The sequence below is a fragment of the Ovis canadensis genome, chromosome 20 (genome assembly GCF_042477335.2).
Source record: "Ovis canadensis isolate MfBH-ARS-UI-01 breed Bighorn chromosome 20, ARS-UI_OviCan_v2, whole genome shotgun sequence".
NCBI lineage: Eukaryota > Metazoa > Chordata > Mammalia > Artiodactyla > Bovidae > Ovis > Ovis canadensis.
The window spans coordinates 63,722,141-63,747,592 of NC_091264.1; the positions used below are offsets into that span (position 1 = coordinate 63,722,141).

Genomic DNA, 25,452 nt, shown 5'->3' on the forward strand with positions numbered 1-25,452 from the left:
CGCGTGCCCCTCGATCTCAGAGCGCCGCCCGCACACCGCACACACGGGGCAGAGCCGCAGACGACGGCGGGGTCGTGCCTCCAGACGGCCCCCTGGTCAGAGGCCGGGGCTCACCTTCCTCGGAGCCCCTCGCCTGTTCACGCCCCGCGCTGCCCCAGGACGGGGCCGACCCTGCACCCCCGGCGGCAGGCACGGCGCGCGGCGCGGAGGCGCAGGGGGCCTCTGAACGGAGCGCTGATAAAGCTCTGCCCGCTTTCCCGCGCTGGAACCGCGGTCTCAGCCCGCAGCAGGGGCGGGCGGCCCGCAGCAGCAGCCCGCCAGGGGCCGCTTCCTCCTTGCTTCGCGGACGGCCTACCTCGGACGGGACCCGCGTGTGAAAAGAGGGGCACGCGAGAGAAGACGTCGCGAAGGAAGAGACCGCAGAGAGGCGGCGACAGCGCGGCGGACGGCTGGGGACAGCGCAGGCAGGCGGAGGGGCGGCCGACCCAGCGCGGCCGCTCAGTGCCCGGCGCGGCTCCTCCACGGCCGCGGCCCTGACGGGGGCCCCGCGCGCCCGGGGGACGGGGCGGGCCAGGCGCCCGGGGGAGAAGCGCCGCCCTCACGCGCGGGGAGAGCAGGAGGGGCGGCCACGCGGACGGAGCCGGGCCCGGGGGCGAACTGCCGCCCAAGACAGGGCCCCGCGTGCCCGGGGACGGGGCGGGGCAGGCGCCCGGGGGAGAACCGCCACCCTCCCATCTGAGGCCAATCAGCAGGGTGTGGGGGAACCAAGAAGTCATTTCAAGAGGAAAGAATCTGCAAAGACAGGGGCTGGGACCTCCTTCCACAAAGCCGTGCTACCATCTTCTCGTGGCTCCTCTGGACCTCAGAATCCAGACTCGGTTTCAAGGGATTTCAACCACCTGGTGGGACTTCGCTGAGGGACAAGGGCCCAGGAACGGTCATAATCTCTTCCACAACAGACACTTCCCACCCCAACCCCCGGCAAAGTTAAGTCCAAAGGAATGCCAGGAGAAACAGAGGTGGGTGGAGGAGATACGGAAATCTAAACATCACAGTTAGCCATCACTTACAAATAGCTGTGAAAAGAAGAGAAGTGAAAAGCAAAGGAGAAAAGGAAAGATATAAGCATCTGAATGCAGAGTTCCAAAGAACAGCAAGAAGAGATAAGAAAGCCTTCCTCAGCGGTCAATGCAAAGAAATAGAGAAAAACAACAGAATGGGAAAGACTAGACATCTCTTCAAGAAAATTAGAGATACCAAGGGAACATTTCATGCAAAGATGGGCTCAATAAAGGACAGAAATGGTATGGACCTAACAGAAGCAGAAGATATGAAGAAGAGGTGGCAAGAATACACGGAAGAACTGTACAAAAAAGATCTTCATGACCAAGATAATCACAGTGGTGTGATCACTCACCTAGAGCCAGACATCCTGGAATGTGAAGTCAAGTGGGCCTTAGAAAGCATCACTACGAACAAAGCTAGTGGAGGTGATGGAATTCCAGTTGAGCTATTTCAAATCCTCAAAGATGATGCTGTGAAAGTGCTACACTCAATATGCCACCAATTTAGAAAACTCAGCAGTGGCCACAGGACTGGAAAAGGTCAGTTTTCATTCCAATCCCAAAGAAAGGCAATGCCAAAGAATGTTCAAACTACCACACAATTGCACTCATCTCACACGCTAAGTAAGTAATGCTCAAAATTCTCCAAGCCAGGCTTCAGCAATATGTGAACCGTGAACTTCCAGATGTTCAAGCTGGTTTTAGAAAAGGCAGAGGAACCAGAGATCAAATTGCCAACATCCGCTGGATCATGGAAAAAGCAAGAGAGTTCCAGAAAAACATCTATTTCTGCTTTATTGACTATGCCAAAGCCTTTTAATGTGTGGATCACAAAAAACTGTGGAAAATTCTGAAAGAGATGGGAATACCAGACCACCTGACCTGCCTCTTGAGAAACCTGTACGCAGGTCAGGAAGCAACAGTTAGAACTGGACATGGAACAACAGACTGGTTCCAAATAGGAAAAGGAATACATCAAGGCTGTATATTGTCACCCTGCTTATTTAACTTATATGCAGAGTACATCATGTGAAACGCTGGGCTGGAAGAAGCACAAGCTGGAATCAAGATTGCTGGGAGAAATATCCATAACCTCAGATATGCAGATGACACCACCCTTATGGCAGAAAGTGAAGAGGAACTAAAAAGCCTCTTGATGAAAGTGAAAGAGGAGAGTGAAAAAGATGGCTTAAAGCTCAACATTCAGAAAACTGAATGTTAAGATCATGGCATCTGGTCCCATCACTTCATGGCAAATAGATGGGGAAACAGTTTCAGACTTTATTTTTTGAGGCTCCAAAATCACTGCAGATGGTGACTGCAGCCATGAAATTAAAAGACGCTTACTCCTTGGAAGGAAAGTTATGACCCAACCTAGATAGCATATTGAAAAGCAGAGACATTACTTTGCCAACAAAGGTCCGTCTAGTCAAGGCTATGGTTTTTCCTGTGGTCATGTATGGATGTGAGAGTTGGACTGTGAAGAAACCTGAGCACCGAAGAATCGATGCTTTTGAACTGTGGTGTCAGAGAAGACTCTTAAGAGTCCCTTGGACTGCAAGGAGATCCAACCAGTCCATTCTAAAGGAGATCGGTCCTAGGTGTTCTTTGGAGGGAATGATGCTAAAGCTGAAACTCCAGTACTTTAGCCACCTCAGGCAAAGAGTTGACTCATTGGAAAAGACTCTGATGCTGGGAGGGATTGGGGGCAGGAGGAGAAGGGGACGACAGAGGATGAGATGGCTGGATGGCATCACAGACTCGATGGACGTGAGTCTGAGTGAACTCCGGGAACTGGTGATGGACAAGGAGGCCTGGCATGCTGGGATTCATGGGGTCGCAAAGAATCGGACACAACTGAGCAAATGAACTGAACTGAACCACCACAGTCACCCATAGCAGACTGTGGCTGGACCTCAAGAATGGCCGGCAGCACTTCCGTCACCAGGGCAGGGACTGAGTGACCAGCAGCCTTCGGAGGCTGGCCCAAGGCAAAGGAAATGGTCAACGGGTACGTGGAAAGATTCTGAACATCACAGATCATTAGGGAAAGGCATCAAAACACAATGAGATATAACTTCACGCCTGCTGGGATGGCTACTATATTAAAAGAGACAGAAGACAATAATTTTCGGCAAAGAAGGGAAATTGGAACTGTGCTGTTTGTGGGAGTTTAACATGGTGCAGCCGCGGTGGGAAGCAGTATGGCGGTTCATCAAAAGACCTAAAGAGAGAATTACTCTATGATGCAGCAACCCACGTCTGGGGAAAAGAGTTCCCAAGAGAACTGCAAGTGGGGTCTTGAAGAGATAACTATATCCCTACGTTTATAGTGGAATTGTTTCACAACAGTCAAAGAGTCGGGGGCAACTCGAGTGTCCAACCACAGATGAAGGAATAAGCAATACACGTCACAAACAGACGCACACAGATGAACTCCCTACAGTGATCAGTTCAAAGAGAGAGGAAATGAAGTGGGTTCCAAGGGCTGTGGGATCGGGGGTTGTTGTTTATTCGCTCAATTGTGTCTGACTCTTTCGCGATCCCTTGGACTGCAGCCCGCCAGGCTCCTCCATTCATGGGATTTTCCAGGCAAGAATACTGGAGTGGGTTACCATTCCCTTCTCCAGGGGATCCTTCCAACCATGGGATTGAACCCCGGTCTCCTGCATTGGCAGGCGGGTCCTTTACCATCTGAGCCCCCAGGGAAGCCCTCAAAATATACTAAAGCATTTGTAAATTTTGAGTCATTTGTAATAAAAACTCTTAGCAAACTAGAAATAGAAGGAAATATCCCTAATTTGATTTTTTTTAAAGGCTTTACAAAAAAAACCTATGGCAACCACTTTAAATAAATACTTATTCACAAACTTTCAAGATCAGACATTTAATTAGGCTTTAATTTTACATCACCACAGTTCATTTGGTTCAATCTCCCCAATTCAATCTACTCCAATAAGAATCAAAGGATCATTCACGGCAAAGTGACTTTTTCAAAGTCAGTAGCAGATAAATTGCCTTTTCCACTTAGATCTGCAAACCCCTGCAATTTGTTTTTGAATAATTAGGAGTCTGGGGTCGAGTTTCATTTTTTTTCCCATATGGATTCTCAATTATCCGTGCTTGGTTTGCACAGACGTCGCCTCCTCCTGCAGGTTCTATAGTGCAGATCGTGTCAGGAGGCCAGAAATAATACAAAGCTGTGTTTCTGGGCTCCTGACTGCCTTTCACAGGCCTCTGTGTTTGCCTTGCCTTGGGTCCACACGCTTACAATTACTGTAAAAAAGACCTGACATCAGAGAAGCAAGTCCTTCAGCTTAGTTGTTTGGCTGTTTTGGATTCTCTGCCTTCCAATACACATTGTAGAATATGCTCATCAAATTCCTCGTTAAATCTCCCTGAATTTCTACTTCTCTATTTAAAATTTAATTTTTAAATTTTCTATAAAAGAATACTTGATTTACAGTGTTGCATTATTTCCAGGTGAAATTCACAGCAAAGTGAATTCCTATTTTTTAGCCACTGTGGCTGTCCAGTGTCGTTTTGAAGCAATCCTACAGTGGTGTTTCGTTTTGTTTTGTTTTGTTTTGATATATGCAAAGTGCAATAATAACCTGAGGATGGCAAACATCAAACCAACGTCAGAGGGCACCTCTGGGGAAGAAAGCAGGAAGAGGGGTCCATCAGGGAGGCATGGGTGTGTCAAATGCATTTCGAATGCTTTTCTTCTTTACAAGGATCTGTGGTAAATCCCAGCATATTTGCTGGGTGGAGGGTACACAGTTCTATGTTATTAAAAAGTCAAATCAGAAAACCAAATGTTTGTATGATTACAAGATTTCATAATTTTAAAAATGAATACAGATAAATATACCATAGCTGTTTGGTCTTCATCCCCTGATTAAACAGGAGTTCACACTCTGCTGAACAGGCTCTACAAGGGTCATCTATTTATAATCCACTATCCTTGGTCATGAATTACAGTCTCTTGATTGTAATTTATAAATCTCACAGGGAGGCCCTTGAGAAAATAAATTCTTTCCTCAAATGGAAAGAAAACATTTGATTCATTACTCAGCCAATGATAGAAGGAATAATTAAGCTATCCACGATATAAATGAATGCTCACATTAACCATTCTTCATTTTCAAGATCACAAGATTATACATACAAAACACCAACCGAAGTGCACGGTTGGAAAAAAAAAAGAAAAGCTGTGTGATAATGGAATCACAAAGTAATACTCATTTCTCAGTCTAAATGCAGGCTGACTTTAAGTCACAGATGAGCCCAAATGCTTCCCTCATCCTCTGAGTAACGGGCTTTCTCAGCTTCTCGGTTCAGCCCACCGCTAACTGAAACTGCGAGGAGCTTCGTTTCTCCTTTCATTCAGGACGAGGCAAATTAGACACTCACAACAATACGCTTGCCTTTCATGACTAATAACTTAGCAAGGTAAATTACTTCGGTTTTATTCGGCCCCCAGAACATTAATAAAAACCTTGAACTTCCCACCTGAACTGGCTCTGGTATTCCGATGATCATTCCCAGAGGCTCATCCCAGGCTGAGCCCTTTGAGGTCAGCAGTCCAGCCTTTTCCCTTTGGCTACTGTAAGTTAACTCAGTGCACGTGCCCAGGGGACCTGGATTTCTACACTGTTTCAAACAGAGAAAATCTCATCCTATAACATATCCTGTCCACGCCTCCCATGCCACTGACGTGGGAAAACAGGCACAGCCAGGTCCAGGCAAGGGGGGCATTATGCTTTCCAGGGGGCTCAGATGACAGAGAGTCTGACTATAGTGCAGAAGACCCAGGCTTGAGCCCTGGGTCAGGAAGATGCCCCAGAGAAGCAAATGGCAACCCACTCCAATATTCTTGCCTTGGTGGGCTACAATCCATGCTTAAGGTAAGACTGAGACCCCCCCTTAATTTGGATTCCCCAGTGGTTTGAGTGGTAAAGAATCTGCCTGCAATGCAAGAGATTCAAAAGAGGCAAGTTTGATCCCTGGGTCAGGAAGATAGTCCCTGGAGGAGGAAATGACAGCCCACTCCGGTATTCTTCCCTGGAAAATCCCAAGGACAGAGGAGCCTGGCGGGCTGCAGTCCATGTGGTCACACAGAGTCGGTGCGACTGAGCATGCACGTACCCAGCGCTGTCGACAAACAGGAAGCTGTTGCACATCTTCACTGGGTTAAAGGCCAGAAAGTTGTAACGAGGATGCTGAACGTGTGTACATATAAGGTCACACAACATAACAGTCCAATCTATACCAGAGGATCTGAGGACCTCTCTTACTGTTTTAAAAGCGTGTTAAATAAGGAAGAAATGTGTGGTGGCTGCTCTTTGCTTTGCTTTCACAAAGATGAAAAGCAGTCAGAAATCTACAAGCCGCTGGCGACAGAGGCCCCGGGACAGACACGGGGTCACAATCCAACAGGACTCAACAGACCGAGGGTCCGTGAAACATCCTCACATTGCAAGGCGGGCAAAGCAAGGTGGAGATGGAAACTACGGGAAGGAAGGGCCAGGAGTCACGGGGTGACCGTGGCCGCTTCGTCCAGTGGCTGTGGAGGTCGGCACAATAGGAGTACCAGTGAACAGGGACGAGATGCTCACTGGGATGAAGGCTTTACATAAATGCACCAGGACGGTTCCCATGGCAAATGGGTCCATCTTCCTGCTCCCTGCATCTCCCCATGCCTGACCGTCAACAGTGCCTACAGGGCATAGACAAACGGTCCTGTGGCTGGTCATCTCCCCCAGCGCCTCTGATTTTCTATGACTTTCTTCTAGGATAAACATCCTCCTTCCTGCAGAAGAAAAATGTTTATGTGCTTTTTTTTTTTTTGGCAAGATGGAAAAAATTGCACAGGGAAACAGTGGGAAGAAAAATGAGGTCCACTAATTTCACCGCAACACAATGAAGCTGATGGGATTCTCGCAGCTGGATTCACCTGGGAAGAGAGTGAGGAAACACCGAATAATCCTGCACTGAGTCTCTACCAGACAACATTTACAGTAATGACACGGAAACCGGATCTAGGAACTATTCCAAGTCCCGGAGATTAGCAAGTAATCGCAGGCTCAAGTCCTGATACAATTCTGGAGAGACATGGACGGATTCTGAGAATTAACTAGCAAAATAGGATTAAAAAAAGATGAAAATTTTGATCCCCGCATACACTGGTCAGTATTAGCAAGACTCTACATTCAGCTGTGTGCAGCCCTGCACTGCACTTCATGTTATTTAAAATTTTGTTGTTCAGTCGCTCAGTCATGTCCGATTCTTTTGCGACCCCATGGACGGTAGCCCGCCAGTCTCCTCTGTCCATGGGATTTCCCCAGCAAGAATACTAGAATGAATTGCCATTTCCTTCTCCAGGGGATCTCTCCAACCCAGGGGTGGAACCCGTGTCTTCTGCACTGCAGGTGGATTCTTTATCACTGAGACATGGGGGAAGCCAGCGCTTGATAAATCTGTCTCCTTCTCTAGATTGAAAACAGCTTGAAGTCAGAAACTGTCCATTTCATCTCATTGACTCCAGAGTGGTGCTTCAGCTATGAAATAAGATTTTACCAGTTCAATGGTGGGAGCTCCCTGGAGTCGGCTTTAGTGAAAATGCTAGCTCTGTGACTTGCTAGCAGAGTTCTTGGGGCTGAGTTCCTTGTTGGCTCCAAGGCTCAAGTTTCATTGTCCATACAATGGGTTAATAGACTTCACTCCCATCAGACTGTGAAGAATGAAAGCTATGATACAGGCAATCTGGTCCCATGACTTGTACCCAGCACCCAACAAATGACAGGTGTTATAAGGCACTAAATAAGTTAATGCGCAGACTACAGGGCCCTGAACCATGACCGCGGGAAGACACAAACTAAGGGAAAATGGCCAACCTTGGCCGTAAAAAACTCCCCGTCCTCCCAGAGCAGCACTTGCTGCTGATGCCTGGTACCCCAGGGAGACCACCGCCCGACCGCCGGCTTCCCAGGAGTCTAACTACGAGCGACCTCAGAGACGATGGGCGACAGGAGACCCACCGTCTCACCGTCACTGAATGGCTGGCGGCGGCCAACGCGTCGTGCCTTCAGGCTCAGCCTCACCATCGTTCGTAATCATGTTACGTGTTCTTCCTCGGACAGGCCAACGTCAGTCAGTGACAGAGGAGTCCCTGTTTCCTTCATGTATAGACCCACGACCACTCCACACAAATGGTCAGAAACTGCTCACACTTTCATATTACTTACAGCTAACAACAAAATCTCCTCTTTCCTATCTGAAGCAAGCAATTTGCCGTGATGGAAATGGAACAGATAAAGGTATATGCAGAACTTCCCTGGTAGCCCAGTGGCTAATACTCTGTGCTCCCGAGCGAGGGGGGCCCGGGTTCAATCCCTGGTCAGGGAGCTAGAGTTCACACGCCACAGCTGGAGACCCCACGTGCCACAACCAAGGCCCGGCGCAGCCAAACAAACAACGCTTTGTTTAAAAAAACCAAAGTGTATGTGATGGGCTGAATAACGGCCCCCAAAGATGTCCACTTCCTCATCCGAGGAGCCCGTGGATCTATTACCTGACACTCAGAGACTACTTCACGGATGTGACGGAGAAAACGTCTTAGTGGGTGGAGATAAGCCCGTCTCAAGGGGCTTTGTGACAAGAGACAAATGCGCAGAGGGAAGGCAGAGCGGCCACACGGGGAAGGAAAGGGGAGACGCGGTGCGATGCAGTCAGGGGTCAAGGACCGCAGTCAGCCCGGAAGCTGACCCAGGCAGGAGGAGGCGAGGGTCTCTCCTGGAGCCCCCGGGGCCGGCCCGCTGCCCCTGAGCCTGAGCCCAGCAGACTGACTGTGAATTCCTGACCTCCAGGGCTTTAAAATAAGAGAGACATATGGGTTGAACCTGCTAGCTTTGTGGCAATTTGTAACATTAGCCACGGGAAACTGACACAATGTAGTCAATAGATACTAATTATAAGGGAGTCATTAGGAAGTAGCTCTCTGTGATCTATAATTCACAAGGCATTTTACAGAGACCTACTGTCTCCACTATCAAATCCTAACTGCCCCACCCTCCTCCGCCAGAAGTTAAGTTTCTTACACAAACTTAAGGAGACGCAAAATCCAGTTCGACTCCTGGTTGTGACGAAGCGACCCGGCTTCGCTGCCTTTGCTGCCTGCCCAAGGAGAGGGTAAGGCTTCCTGAGGATACATGTTGCCAACACTTAACAACTAAGAGGAGTGAAGAAGCAGCAAAATGTGACCCATAACTAAGAAGAAAGGAGACTAAAAGGGGCACAGAGCACTGAGAGCCTGGAAATAACAGACCAAGACTTAAGCGTCACGGTCACGAGCAGCCCGGGGAGCTTAAGGGAAACTGTACAAAGTGGATGAAGGGATGGAGCATCTCATCAGTCGCAAGGATGCAAGTAGAAACCGGAGAAGTGATGAGTGCAAAGCTGGAATGAAAACTCGCTGGAGGGGCTTAGTGGTTACGTGGACACAATAGAGAAGACGAGGAAACCCAAAGAAAAGACGAGAAAAACTACCCACGATAAAGCACACAGTGGGGAAAAAAAGTCAGTAATAAAAAGCACACCCTGGGCACCAGAGTTCTGTGGCACAAACCCAAATGCGCTGATACACACGTAGTCACAGTCTGAAAAGCAAGAAAGAAAGAATTGTTGGAAGAGATGTGAGGCTTTTCAAAAAGGGTTGAAAAGCACTAATTCAACACACTGAAGCCCCAAGGAAGATAACAGACAGAAGGTCACACACAGGTCAACCCGCCAAAACCCAAAGTGAAAAGACAGGGGCAACGAAATGACACATTTTAAAGAACTAAGAGGAAAAAATAAAGCATGCACCATTACTGGCAACCTGGACACCTATGTCCATGGAAAATATCACTAATATAAAATAAAGACGAAAAAGGCATTTCCAAACAGAAGCTGGGAAAACTCACGCTGCACCACGGGAAACGGTAAAGGAAGTCCTTCAGACTTACAGAAAATGGTTATGAAAAACCATGAAGGGCAGCGAGGAATGGGCAAATATCAAGAAAGATGCAGTCTTAACTTCCTCTGAAGGACAATGGCTATTCGAAGCAAACAGAGCAATGTATTGTGGGATTATAATATACAGAGGAATAAAATATGATAGTAATAATACAAGAGAAAGAAAGAGTAAATAGAATTACAGTATTGTAACATTAAATGTTTCATGGAGTTTTAATACCCTGGTTACTCATGGTAAAGTGTGATGAATTAATTATGCATACTGTAATCTAGAATAACCACTTAAAAATAATATAAAATTGAGAAACTAAACAGCAATAGAGTAATAAAATATAATACAAACAACCCCCCACACAAAATCTCAATTTCCAAATAAAGAAAAAGAACAGAAAAGGAAAATAGATGAGAATGAAAGATATAGTAAAAATTAACCCCAAGAATATCCCATGTAATATATTGAGTGTAACAAAGAGTCAACACCCCAATTAAATGCGGGTTTACAAAAAGACCCAGCTGTTTACAAGAGACGTGCTTTTAATAGAAAGACAGCAACTGAAAATAAAATGATGAAAGAAATGCACATTTCAAACACTAATCATAAGAAAGTCAATGTGTCTAGATTAGCATAAAAAAAACCCAAAAAACTGAAATGTGAAAGTATCATCAGTGATAAAGATGGATATTTCATGAAGAACAGACATTAAAGAAGCCCAAAGTTGGTTCCCTGCTTAGACTAACAGGCTTGATAAATCTCCTTTTATCAGTATATACTTTTAGAAGGTCCATGGATCTCCTGTGTGCTTATGAATCTCTACTGAAAGCGCTCTGCAAGGCCACATTGCCTTTAAACTCACTGATCCTCTTTACAGCATGTGACCCTGTTACTCGTGCTCACGGGACTCCCGCCGTCACTCACCTGGAACGTCACCTTCTGGTTGATGTCCTGCACTCGGAACTGCTTCAGGAAGCGCTCATCCTCGCTCCAGAAGAGGCGGATGTCGGGGATGTCATAGAGGATCATGGCCACCCGCTCCAGCCCCAGCCCGAAGGCCCAGCCGATCCGGTCCTGAGCTCCGGCTGCAGCGGGGAGGGGAGACCAGAAAGAGGGTTAAAGGGCACGAGGGGCCACAGGTCCATCCCACTCCTAACACCCGGACAGGACCTCAGCGGGTGCCGACCAGAGGCAAGGTGCATTTACACAGTGAATGTTTATCACCAGCTTATAAAAAATGCCTATCTGAACATGGGTATGAACTATGATACCACTCTTCAATATAGGGACAAATAAGGGTTGTGATGTAAAAAAATAATAATAATAAAATGTGATGTTCAAAGATTGTAAGGTTAATAGTTTTTAAATATGTTTAAAACATGTTTCTGAACTGTCTTTGCAAATAAAAAATAATAAAGATAGGTGGAATATTAATGTTGCTCTGTGAGTTAGACTTTTTCCTTAATTATTAAATCCTTTATATTTTATTATAAAAATTTTAGATAAAACCAACCATCTGAGCCCAGCACCTGCAGCTGAAAGAGCGGTAGGTTTAGCGTGTTTGAATCTGCTTAACATGCAGGTTTTAGTTCTTAGCTTTGCTTCTTTCATTCATTACCTTCACCAGCTGAAACTTTCCTAGAGCAAGATAAGAATGACACGCAGCCCCTAACGGTAGGTTAAGAAAAAGAAAAGCAATCTCATTATTCAGACAGGCAAAGAATACGGAGACGTGCGCAAAAAGGGAGAAAAAAATGATTCTTAAGCAAATGAAAAGTTTACTGAAGAAAAACAAAAGTGCACCAGATCACTATTTTTTACTTATCTGACCTGCAAAAATAAAAACATCTCATCACATACTTGACACCAAAGCCAAGGGAAACCACGACCTTTCATACGCTGAGAGCAGGCGCACGTGTGGGCTTTTCACCCCCAGACCTAAGGAGCAGCACCCTGTCGGCATCCTCAGAGTCACACACACACACTGCCGCTTTGACTACCAGGCAGCTTCCCACCCACAGGAAGTTACGAATGTATAAGGCTGTTTACTGGAGCACTGTTTATAACAAGACAATAAACAACCCAAGTGTCCATGAATAGGAAGCGGGTTGAATAAACCCCACTATATCCATACAGTGGAATATTATGGATAGAAAAAAAAAGAAAAGCAGTAGCCGTCTGTCCTTTTAGGGGAAGTAACTGGGTGAATGCAGGACAGACTTTTATATACGCCTTTTATATAACGCGTGAGAAGAAACATTCCGGATAAAAATTCTCATGGCTGAATGAAATAATTTCTGTTTATTCTGGGGAGGTTATAAGAACCAGGGGCCTCCCAGGTGGAGCTAGTAGTAAAGAACCCACCTGTTTATACAGGAGGCCTAAGAGAGGCAGGTTCAATCCCTGGGTCGGGGAGATGCCCTGGAGGAGGCCACAGTAGCCCACTCCAGGATTCTTGCCTGGAGAATCGCATGGACAGAGGAACCTGGCGGGCTACAATCCATGGGGTCGCAAAGAGTCGGACACGACTGAAGCGACTGAGCAGGCCCGCATCATCTTTGAAAGGCAACCAAGAGATGAATTTAGGAAGATCACAATATACAAAAACTCAGGGTGGGTGTGACTCGGGGCCTCCTGGCTGCCAGGGAGGACACACCAGCGAGAGGCCATACCGTCGGCCCCTGAAACTGCAGCACCTCGTACTCGGACGCTCAAGGATGAGGCCCTCATGAGGAGCAGCCTCCAGCTTCCTCCACTGCCCACCACCTCTGACTCACACTCAATCTTACTGCAAAGCCTGCTGCTGACGGTCAGTCACCAGGAAGGGTTGCAAGGAAGATCTATGGGCTGAGCTGCATCAAACTCTATTTTTGAAACACTTTGCTTTGGTCCCATTGAGATCTGCCTCTTCTGAATTGCACCCCTGCAAAATGGCAACCCACTCCAGGATTCTTGCCTGGGGAATCCCCTGGACAGAGGAGCCTGGCGGGCTGCAGTCCACAGGGTCGCAAGAGTTGGACATGACTGAGCAAGTACACCACCACCACGGAGCTGTCTGGCCCATCACGTGCGGAAGGTGCCAGGAGCTCCCTGTCCAGAGAGTTGGTCACTAGGCCACTGAGTCGTCCCTATGAGTCTTCGTGAAATACACTGATCTCAGGTCTAAGAAAATGGGAACAGGAAAAGATTCTTTTCTTCTCTGAACAATTGGACCGTTTTCAGTGTGAGGGTATCTCGACTTTACATAACTGATCCTCACTCACTCCTCGCTCCGCCCCGTGGAAGCGCACAGCCATCCTTACGGGTCACCTCTTGAGAATGGTAGCGCGGCTCTGTGCGTCTCTCTTGTCCCAGCTCTATTTTTTTATCTTTACATCCTCTTCGTCCTGATTATCTGAACTACTTATTCTATCCTCCTGTACATACTTTTATACGGCACCTCAAATGCTTTATGGAAGAGAGTGAGCCGTAACTAACCAGACACTCGGCGGCACTGTCATCCGGGCAGGTCTAATTCTCAGGCCTTTGGCACTCCTCAGCAGTAATTTGTTGCTAGGTACTCCTGGGTTGATGGGGTTTTAAGGCAGCATTTTTTTTTTCCCCTTTTTCCCTACATTCCAGAACTGGAGGGTTCCAGTAAATGAGAATCTCTGGAACAGAAAACTGACTGGAAAGAAGCACCCTCAGTTAAACAAAACGCTCCAGATGGGAGGCAGTTAGGTGTCCTCCTCCTCCTCCTTCTCTTCTTCCTGCCTTTGAACTTCCCATCTCTGGATTCTTATCTCATACGATTTCAGTTTTATACAGAAGCTGGCCTTCTTAGGAGGATTTTCAGCAACAAATCCCCTTACTCTGCTCTGTTTTCTTCAGAAAACACCACCTTCTAAGGCTCCACAACTTTTCACATTTGTGCATTTACTGCTTGCTGTCAGACTCTGTGGGCAGCGTCTGATCCACGGGCTGGGGATCGGGCTGGCTTCCATCCCTGACACCCCTGGAGGGGCTGGACCAGCTTCCCGCGCGCGCGTGTTCAAGGGCTCACACACGGAGAGGAAGGGAATGAGCAATAGGAAGGCGGGGCTCAGAGATCTCTCCACTTTTTAACTTACTGACTTCATTTAAACAGGTCATATTAGGAAGAATTTAATACTTAAAATTGAAGTTTTTGATACAGGCAGTGACTTTAAATTTAAATCCGTGAGAGGGTTTATCTACCACAGTATGGGGCGATATGCGAGATGCTATTTCTGAAAAGACACCTCAGAAAGAAGTGAACTGGGACACAAAAGAAGGGATAACAGGAAAACGGAATGCCCTGTCCCCTCCCCCTGCCTTCTTCACCATCACCGGGCCTGGTCCAGACAGGCCAGCGGCAGGCCTGGGCAGCAGCTTCGGAGACCCAGCATCTGAGCTGTTTCTGCTCCAATCCCCCCTCCTCCCATCTCACTTTCTTCCCCAGCGACTGAACCCTGCACCCCACGTTTCCTCTCATAGGCTGTTCTGCTGCGAAAGTGAGAACTGTGTTGGTCGCTCCGTCATGTCCGACTCTCTGTGACCCCATGGACTGCAGCCCGCCAGGCTCCTCTGTCCATGGGATTCTCCAGGCAGGAACACTGCAGTGGGTTGCGATGCCCTCCTCCAGGGAATCTCAGGGATCGAACCCAGGTCTCCTGCACTGCAGGCAGATTCTTTATCATCTGAGCCACCTGGCAAAGCTCAGGGTCAAATTAAAACTTTTAACCATTACATACTAGAAAAATAATTATTTTAAGTACTTCCCTGTCAATAGGGGCTGATTTCTAGGAATTCTTTGGCTCAATGAACTGACACTTCCCCAAAATAACTGTGACAAGAAACGCTGAAACAACCTAGCAGTTAGTATTCATATTTCATAGAACTTTACCAGTTACAAAGCACTTCACCTCAATTATCTTGACTCTGATCCTCACAACGACCCTACAGGGGATGTCAGACTGGTATTCTTAGCTATGTTTAAAAAATAAACACCACTTTAGCAAGATCACAGACACTGGGACTCAAATCTTTTATTTATTTTTTTTTACTTCCAATGAAACATTAACTTCTAGAGGCTCTGTTCAAAGTATTTCAAAACACAAGAGAGCTCCGTTCCCCTCGTGCTTACGTCTGTGTGCTTTCTGCTTTGTAACTGCTAGTTTCCTGATGGACTTAGTCATTATCCCATGAAAGCTACTAAAATGATTTGCGTAAGTAGTTGCTTAACTGTATCAGCAGGCTTTTCGGAAGGCTTTTCGTCACTCTGAGCGTGCCTTTCACCGTGGTCCTGACCAGTGCGCACGGGGCCTGCAGTGTGAGCTGACGGGGCTCGTGTGGAGTAGCCGCTGGGGACAAAAAGCCTCCACTGCCCTTGACCGTTGACTGTGAAGACAGCCACACAGGGACAAAAGCCCACAGCATCCCAGTGCGACTCACGCGTCCACAGGCAGGCCTGGGAAGGCCAGTGCAGCTGCGTAAATTCTGGTTTCTTTCCTCCCGTCACGGCTGAGTCCTTAATCCCCGCGTTCCCGCTAAAATCCTTGAGCCGCTTCCGCAGAGCCTGTCACTGGATGATTGACTTTTCTAGCTGAGCCCAGAGATTGCTCCCCTGCCTGAAAACTTTCTCGAGTTGTATTCAGCCTTGGCTCCGCAGGCTTCGGTCGACAAGCCCTTCACAGGGTCCAAAGGCAGACCTCTTTGAAGAGAACTTTACCACGGACGGGAACAGACTGTGTCTAGCCTCTACAGGCCATGAAAACCCTGCTCCTTCATACGGTCTGAGCTGGGCTGGATTCTAATCAACATTGTAATGGAACCTTTTTTCTGTTGTCGTTCTTTTTTTTTTAATGGGTCATTTTTAAAGGAAGTTTTTATTCAACTACAGCTGCTTTACCACGTTGAGTTCGTTTCTGCTGAACAGCAAAGTGAGTCGGCTGCATGCACACACACACCCCCTCCTGCTTTGGGACTTCCTTCCCGTTTCGGTCACCACGGAGCATGGAGTCGCGGTCCCTGAGCTGTGTGCACAGAGGGGCCCGTTAGTTCTCATTAGCCATTTTTGGCGCAAATGCTGACTGGCAGCGCCTGAACCAACGCCCCAGGGTTGTGTCCAGCCAGAACGCTCCTCATCACATCGCCAGTTTCCTTCAGGGACCTAAGTCCTAAAAATCCACCTCCTTCCAACAAGGGAGAAACACACGGCAGCAGAAACGTGAAACGGAGCCAAGCTGACCAGGCTGACGACAGTACCGCGTGGTCTAGAGCCTTTTGAAAACATAAAGGGAACAGTCTTGCCTTGCTTAGGGTTTACGAAGAGTTAAAAACTAAAGAAAGCTCTAATACTCTGGCCACCTGATGTGAAGAGCCGACTCATTGGAAAAGACCCTGATGCTGGGAAAGACCGAGGGCAGGAAGAGAAGAGGGGGACATAGGGTGAGATGGTTGGACGGCATCACCGACTCAGCTGACGGGAGTTTGAGCAAACTCTGAGAGGTGGCAGAGGACAGAGCAGCTTGGCCTGCTGCAGTCCACAGGGACACACAGAGCTGGACTCAACTTAGGGACTAAACAATAGCAACAAAAATCTAAATATGTTGACTGGAGTATAATCAACTGAGGACTCACATCCTACCTCCTATATCTCCCTTTGACTGGCCACCAAAATATAGCGATTTTATCGTTTAATCCTTTCTCTCCCATCTCAATCTAAGGTCCTAGAACTCAGGAGAATTAAGTACTTCTGTGCAGCCAACAAAGACTTTCAGTGAGCAAAAACTGGCCCTGTTAACATTACTAGCTTTGCTCATTTTCCATTTTTGAGACAGAAGTTGCTTTCCTTTGATTGTTGTTATTCTGTTTTGAATTGCCTGAATTACACACAGAACTTCAGGTAACAATATAATTCCAAAATTTGTATGGGAGACTTTTTAAAAACCGAATCACATTTTACAAGCACTAAGATGATCATCAATTACAATCACTTTCAACTAAATGGGGATTCTTCATACACCAAGTTTCAGAATGTGATGGACCCACATCCATAACAGGTACTCAAGGAAGCCTGTCAAGCTCTATGCAGAACGGTCAGTGCTGGGACACGCTTCTACCTACTTCACAGATATCGTTAAGGTGCCTTATTAACAAGAGCCATCAAAGCTGGGCCACAGACAACAAGTCACCTAGAACTGAGATGTCTTTCAGGAAGGACGGAGCAGAAACGGGGAATGTAACTCCCGGGAGCCCAAATGATGGGAGGGAGGCGGCCTTGGGGACAGGCCTTGGATGGCGGGCCAGCGCCGGCCTGCCCACAGATCCCACGGGCCTTGTGGCTCTGACTCCACTGACCATGAGTCAGACACACGGGGCAGCTCCAAGTGGTGAGAGTAAACCAGCCCAGGCCCGGCTGCCAGGGGGCAGCCCCGTGGGAGTGTTCTCTTCCTTCTGAGCGTGGTGCGCATGCTAAGCCCCATCAGTCGTGTCCAAGCTGTGACCCCAGGGGCTGTAGTTCCCCCCCCCCCCCCGGCTCCTCTGTCTATGGGATTCTCCAGGCGGTAATACTGGAGGGGGTTGCCATGCCCTTCTCCAGAGGATCTTCCCAACCCAGGGACTGAATCCACGTCTCCCGCACTGCAGGCGGGTTCTTTATCACTGAGCCACCCAGGAAGCCCTTTAAATGTTCTATCCCCTCATTGAAACTCCTGGAGAATTAACTTGGATGCACTTATCTATTCCCTTCTATTACAAAGCCAAGGAATAACCCTTCCTGCCTTCTAGTCTGAAAAAATGCACCTTCACCTCCATTAGAAAGATGGCATTCCAAAATAAAAGTCAATACGCTCCATTTCTTGCCACACAGTTATAATTTTTTAACTGTGAAAGGAACTTAATTTAGAGTAAGTAATGCCACTGTCACTTAAATATACAAATGATAAAAGAAACGCCAGCAGCTCTAATTCCATAATTCTCGGGTAATGACAATTAATGGAACCCTCTTTCCTGGTGGGAGTTGTTTTCGGCAGCAGATAAAGGAGCCACTGAGCCTTTTAAGATTTACTCTCATAACCAAACTGCGTCTCTCTTCATCATTATCTGAAACATAATTAAAAGATGACATATAAAACAAACTAAAAATCAAACAGGATTCCATCCCCGGAGGAAAAGCCGAGAAGCACCTCTTTGCCTCCACCGAGACTGGCTGGAAACTCTCGTCCCTGACATCCGCTCTGTCCTGCACCTGTCCACACCTGTCCACACACGAGAGCTGGATGAGCTCATCACTGGCTGTGATTGGGTAGATATTAATTGCGTCGGAGAAGGCAATGGCACCCCACTCCAGTACGCTTGCCTGGAAAATCCCATGGACAGAGGAGCCCGGGAGGCTGCAGTCCATGGGGTCGTGAAGAGTCGGATATGACTGAGCGACTTCATTTTCACTTTCACTCTCATGCATTGGAGAAGGAAATGGCAACCTACTCCAGGGTTCTTGCCTGGAGAATCCCAGGGACAGGGGAGCCTGGTGGGCTGCTGTCTATGAGGTCGCACAGAGTCGGACACGACTGAAGCAACTTAGCAGCAGCAGCATTAATCGGGTCGTTTCACTGCTATAGTCTCTGACCTTTTCAAAAAGAACAAATCAATAAGAGTATCTTAGAAAGATGCTATTTCCTTCCTTGGCTTGCTCCCACAGTCTACAGTTTATAGAGTGGCGTGCCTGTGGGCTCCATGGCGGGAGACCATCTCTTTAGTGACCACCTACACCCAGGAAGAGTCAGCTTTTAAGGCGGGCCCGAACACACAGTTCAGTTGCCTTTAGGACCTCTAGGCCGACGCCAAGCTGTTTCTTTTTTCTTTTTGGCCATGCAGCTAGCAGGATCTTAGTCCTCTGAGGAAAAAAAAGTCAGCATTTGGACACTGGCCACTCCCGGAAGCCACCACCGCCGCGCTCCAGCTCTCCGGCGACAGAAGCCCTCTCCCGACCTCGCCTCGCTTCCCCGCTCAGCACTCTCCTCCCCTGCTCCCACCTCACCCCACTTCCAGCTCCCACCCCTGCACCCCGTTATGAGCCCAGGGAGGGAAGCAGCGTTAAGCTGGACGGAAGACGGAAGCTGCGCTATCGGACTGGACTGCCCTTGAACATGACCAAGAAGGCTGAGATCTGCTTGAGACCTCACCCTGGACGAGCAGGAAGATTAGACAGAGCCTGCTGAAGGCAGCGGTGTGAGAGCAAAGCTGGTTCAGGGTTACAGGCGGTTCACTGTCCTTCCCTCTTCTTCCCCTCAGGCAGACGGCCTCCCGCGGCTCTCTGCCTCCCAACCCCCCAGACTCGCTCTTGCCTTCTCTGCCTCTAGGTAACGCAGAAATAGTTGAAATATTCAAATATTTTATTCTGGACCCCAAAGAGAGTGGCATATAATATTAAACCGAATGAAAGAGATGATGGGGACTAGAACAAGGAAATAGGAGCATGGGAATTAAATGTGCCCAATGTCTCCCTTCTTCCCAAGGGATCCGACGCATTTTTAGCCATTTGGCTACAAAATCTGAGAGATAAAAGCAGATGGAGGGGGAACTTAAAGGGACATGGGAACAGAGCTGGATAAAAATAAGCTATCGGTTGGCAAAGCTAAAAACACAGTCCCACGGGTGTAAGCACATGGAAGTTTTGTGACATAATGTGTGAATCAGACCAAATCGGTAGTCGCAAGGATGACACAGACCGTCCCTTTCATCAACAAACCGGCCAGTCACATTCAGGCCAGTAAGAAGGGTGTCCGTGGGGGAAATGCTATGTGGAAATCAAGCCCTGCGTCATCCTCTGCACCCTGGACCTGCCAGCAGAGCCTGGGGGCCACGTGACCGAGCTCCGACCCCTGGAACCAAAGTGGGCGGAAGCGAGACCCCCCCAACTCCTTGGAGACCCTCCAGCTCTGTCCTCCTCTGCTGCGGGGGCCCGGGGGACCACACGTTCCAAATGGCATTGCTGTGGACAGAGGACTCCACAGAGGTCTCTCTCCGGCAGAGACGTTTTCAGTGGATTAAACCACTAAGATTTCAGGAGGGCCTCTGTTAGCTCAGCACAGCCCCAGTCTATTCTGACAATTAATCAGCCCTGACTTTCCGATGTGAGAGGGCTCTGGATTCACTGCAGAGCAACATAAACTCTGAGCGGCACCAAATTCTGGGGATCGACGCCACTTTTCCTTGTCCTACAAGAATGATTTTGCTGGCTCAGTATAGACATTCCAAATAAACGCTGGAGGAGATTTATAGAGAGCCCACTACTCATAAACTGTTACTAAGAAAACGGTGTTCCTTCACTGGGCAAGGGCTTCCCTGGTGGCTCACTGGTAAAGAACCCGCCTGCCAGTGCAGGAGACGTAAGAGACACAGGCTCGTTCCCTGGGTTGGGAAGATTCCCCTGGAGAAGGGAATGGCACCCCACTCCAATATTTTTGCTGCAGAATCCCATGGACAAAAGGAGCCTGGAGGGCTACGTCCATGGGGCTGCCGAGTCAGATATGACTGAGCAACTGAGCAAACTGTCTAATTGTTCAGTAAATAAGAAATTGCTAAAATGTAAGACAAAACAAAAACCAAAACAACCCTTGAAAGTCTAAGGAACTTAGCACTAAAACAGGCGACCCAGAGAGGATGGAGAACCAAAGACCCTGGTCAGAGAACTGAGATCCTACATGGGAAAAAAAAAAAAAAATTACAAAGGGAAAGAAAGGATTTCTAAGAACTCCTAAGAATATGTTTGCTTTTGTTTTTTTAAGTAAAGCCTTTAAGAACCCGCGCTTGCGTCTGATGTGATTCTATCCGGAGAGAAGCAGGTGTGTGGCCGTCACTGGCTGGTAAACAGCGTCTGTCAGACGTAAGCCCACCCTGCCTCCCTTGGGGGCAGCGGCCAAATCCATCATTCAGCGGCCAATCAAAATCCAACAGGACAATCAAAATATTCTGGGTCACTAACATATGTATCCGTCGATACTTTCTCATTTTCAGCTTTAATACATTTGTCATGAATTTTTAATCGATAATTTACTTCCTTGGGGAGCTCTATTTCTTTGCAAACTTATCCTCTTCGTGTTGTCTTTTCCCAGGAACTCCAGAGATAATTCGAAAAAGCATGGCTTCACCATTTCTCACTCGTCCAACTGGCAGATGCTGTGGCCCAACAATCAGAGCCGTGGACAAGAAGGTGGGCAGGCACAGGGTCACCCCCGCCTCCAGGCCGCCGGGCCTCTCTCTCATGTCATTTCATGAGCTGGTGTTGTGAACAGAGAACCTACTGTATTATTCTCTGGGCTCTGCAGAACGCTTGAAAGTTTTCTTAATAATAATTTTCAAAATGTGCCCTTCAAGGACAGGGGCAGAACTGGTCACATCCGTCACCCGCTGCCAAACACAGAGACGGGACTGTGTGATTTGGTCTAGAGGCAAGAGACACAAGTACTGCTATAACGGGGCAGCTTTGAGCTGGACCTGGCTGTCCCCAGCAGGAGCCAGAGCCGAGGGAAGCGTGACTCTCTGGGCACGGGAGGCTGCCACGGCTCGCCTGCAATGCGTGCATTCAGGCCTTACAAACCCCAACAAAGACCTTCTTACAGACACCGCCGCCAGCAGCAGCACCGTGGCAGGCGGCTTCCTTTCTGAACCGACTTGAGCATCCTCAGATTCCGCTCACCCTTGGGGGCGGCAGGGTCATCGAGCACATCTCTGTCTTTCGTCAAGAGGAACTGTCGCTACCTCCTCCCAAAACTGCTAGCAGCCGGGCGTCGTGGGGAGCTGGCCAGGACTCTGGCAGGACGGCCCCAACAGTGGTCACTCCAACAGGAAGCAAAGCTGAGTTTTAAGAGCCACCTGGACGACGGTTCCAGTGTCTGAGCTTGGATTCACTCTTCTGATCTCACTGGCTTATTCGAAGCAACACGGGAAAATGATGAACAGGCAAATCATCCACTTTCTCAAAGGAGCTCAGGGTGGAGACCACGCCAGATCCATCCAGCGAGACGCAACGGCACAAACCCCACGGGGGGGTCAGCTAAACCTGAGAACACAGGCGGACCCCTATTCCATTTGGTTATTTTTTAAAATGGCATAGGGGACCAGGCTCAGAGAGTCATGTGGTCTTTGAGAGTACAGCAGAGAAAAAGGGAATACACAGCAGCCCCCTTACTATATACCTCCTTCCTGGGCCTTGAGCACAGGACTCATGGAGAAATTTCCACGTCCAAGCTTCACCCAGCAAACAGCATCCAAAATCACCACCCCTCTCTCCAACCAATCCACGTGCTGAAAGCTCTCCCTTCAAACTCTCCGAACCCTGCGTCTAGCACATGTTACCCCTTCCCTTTGGACGAGCTTCTGGAAAGGGCAGTTGACACTCACAGAGTCCAGTCTTCAGCCCCCGTCAATACCTCGGTATGATCAAGATGAATGGCGCTGCGGCCTCCACACTCCGTTCTATCAGGACTAACCTTCACAAAAACCAACACCGAGAGGAACCCTACCTGCCAAAGTCAAAGCTCTCTCCTGGAACTTAGTTCAGGCTGCTATAACAAAGTACCAGAGACCAGTGTTTATGAGACATTAAAAACTCCTTCTCACGGCTCTGGAGGTGGGGCCGCCCAGGGCGAGGCCCCCGCCTGTCCAGGGGTCCGGCTCTGGGGCGTCCTTCAGCGCTCCGGGGGCCACCACTGCCTCCCGTCCTCCCCACCCTCCAGTCCTCCAGGTAACTACACAGAATCCCACTGTTTTCTTGCCACCTGGGCACTCCCAAGCCTCTCTCTCCAGCCCTGATCTCTTGCTGGAGCTGCAGCTCCATCAACCCAAGCACCTGCCAACGTACCACGGCCAATCACATCAACCTGCACACACTGTCCCCCTCCCCAGTGCAGAGCCTGCTTCTCCAAACCAGAAAGCTTCAGCCTGTGATACAACCGCGTCACCAGTCACAAAAAATTCAGTTTTGCTTCCTGTTGGAGTGACCACTGTTGGGGTCTTCCTGCCGGATCTCTTCCAAAGACAGAGATCCAGCAGTCCCCCCACCCGACTCCTTGTTCCGAACTCCAACTGCTGACCTCCATCATTATTGCCACTGCCCGCATGCAGCCCCTTCTGGCCCTCTGGGTATGGCAGCCCCCGCCACCCAGCGAGGAACCCAGCCTCCAGCTGAGAGCCGGCACAGCACCATCCACCGTTGCTGTCTAGTCACTCAGTTGTGTCCGACTCTCTGCGACCCCGTGGACCGCAGCCCGTGGGATTCTCCAGGCAAGAACACGGGAGTGGGTGGCCGTGCCCTCTTCCAAGGGATCTTCCCCACCCAGGGACTGAGGCCACATCTCTTGCACTGGCAGGTGGACTCTTTCCTGCTGAGCCACCGGGGCGGCCCCATCAACCACAAAGCCTGGGGTAACTAACATGCACACATGACTGACCACGACTCTGCCATGGAAAGCTGTCCAGCTTAAACAGATAAAGGCTAAGCTGACTAGAGAGCAGCACCCAAGCCACCCCTCAGTCTCCCAACCCATAGTCCATCAGCAACTCTGGCCACACCCTCCTTCACAGGCTCTGCCCCAGAACAGCCTCATCCAATAGAAACAGACCGTGGGCCATGCAGGGAGGTCTGAACGTTCCAGCGCCACACTGAAGAAAGGGGGGAGAAAACACAGGTGACACTAACTATATTAATATGCTTAAGCTAATGCGTCTAAATACTCGCTTCACAATGGAATCAACACGGTTTAAGTTAGAAGTCTATTTACTCTAGGTATTTGATAAGAATTTAAGAGACAGCAAAGCGAAATCTTTTAGACTCAGTTTGCAATATTGGTAATCCACTTTCTTGTGTGATTTTTTTTTTTGCATTATTAGATATTTGCTTTTAAACTTTTTATTTTGTATTGGAATACAGCTGACTAACAATGCTGTGATACTTTCAGGTAGACAGTGAAGGGACCCAGCAACTCCGGCCACGTCTTCCTTCACAAGCTACGCCCTAGAACAGCCTCGTCCAACAGAAACAGAACACAGGCCGTGCAGGCGGTTTAAATTTCCTAGTGGCCACATTGAACACAGCGGGCCTGGAGGAGGTGGAATTCATTAATATGCTTAACCTACTATATCTAAAATATTCATTGCACCATGTAATCAATAATTTTTAAAGTATTCATGAGATAGGTTACATTCGTTTTTGAACTAAGTATTTGAAACCCTGGTATATGTTTCACACTTACAGGACTCTCCATTTGAACTGCATTCCACATGCATGCCAGCTACACGTGGCCAGGGCTGCTGCGCTGGACAGGACAGCTCCAGGGCCAACAAGAGCACTTGATGCTTTTCCCCATGTGCCGTGCTCTTCCAAACTTACTATGTTAATTTTCTGGGAATCAGCTCAGATGCCCCTGCCTACCTCCCAAGCTATGCCAAGCACAGAGTCACATTCCATTAACTGTTGGGTTAGCCACCATCCCACTTCCCAGAGCACACTGAACTTATCTGTGCACGTCTGGCTCCAACACTAGAGTACTGGTTACCCCAGAACAAAAGCCTACCAGACCTCCTCATCTTCATATGCCAGGCACCCAGCAAAATGCTTATGCACAACAGCAGACAGTCAAATCTTCGCTGAATTAAACTGATTCAGAGTAGTACATGTACCGATGAAATCAGAGTTGCACGTTTAAATTCTGGGTTCCTGAGTGAACATTTTATATCCTTGGTTAACAAAAAAGAATGCAAAGACAGACTGCAAACATACTCCATCTATTCCAGTGCAGAGCCTGGTTGTGCAAACATTGACCTGTGGTAGACCGTGAGTAGAATAAAGACATTTAAAAATTGAAGCTATAAGGGATCGTGGTATGAGCTAATTATTTCAGGTATGAAGAGAAAAGAGGTGAAATAATTTAGATGGCAAATACAAACGCGCACACTGAGGAAGGCAGAGCTGGCCCCGTGAGCCGGGCCCCTGCCGCCTTCCATCGCACAGCTGGGCTTGTGCGGCTCCGCCAGCGAGTCACGTTGATCAAATAAAATCTGTCATTAAGACTCACTTAAAATTTGAGAAAGCCTGTACGACTGAGAATCTAGCTGTTTGTCATTACTGCTATCAGCTCCTTTCCAGGCAGCACGGCAGAGAACAGACCGCTCAGCAAACACTGTCCCTGGCTCCTCCTGGTCCCGACACCGCCCCTCAAGGCCAAGGGCTGGTTCCCATCCACAAAGTCCGGGAGGGGCACACGTAGCTCAGGGGTGCGGTGTCTAGGAGGCGGGGCGCCACCTCCAGGCCCCTCTCCCAGATCCTGCAGCCAGCGTGGGGATGGTCTGGCACAGGCTGGGAGGGTCTGCGATGCT

At 48.5% G+C, this 25,452-nt stretch overlaps 1 protein-coding gene across 11 annotated transcripts in view; it reads right to left on the minus strand.

Moving 5' to 3' along the window:
- Positions 1-25,452, minus strand: part of FARS2 (phenylalanyl-tRNA synthetase 2, mitochondrial) — a 302,144-nt gene that overhangs the window by 129,496 nt on the left and 147,196 nt on the right. For all 11 annotated transcript variants that reach the window (XM_069562904.1, XM_069562905.1, XM_069562902.1 and 8 more), the window contains one exon: positions 10,999-11,159. In XM_069562904.1, the coding sequence (XP_069419005.1) occupies positions 10,999-11,159 (161 nt within the window). The remainder of the gene's footprint in view (positions 1-10,998; positions 11,160-25,452) is intronic.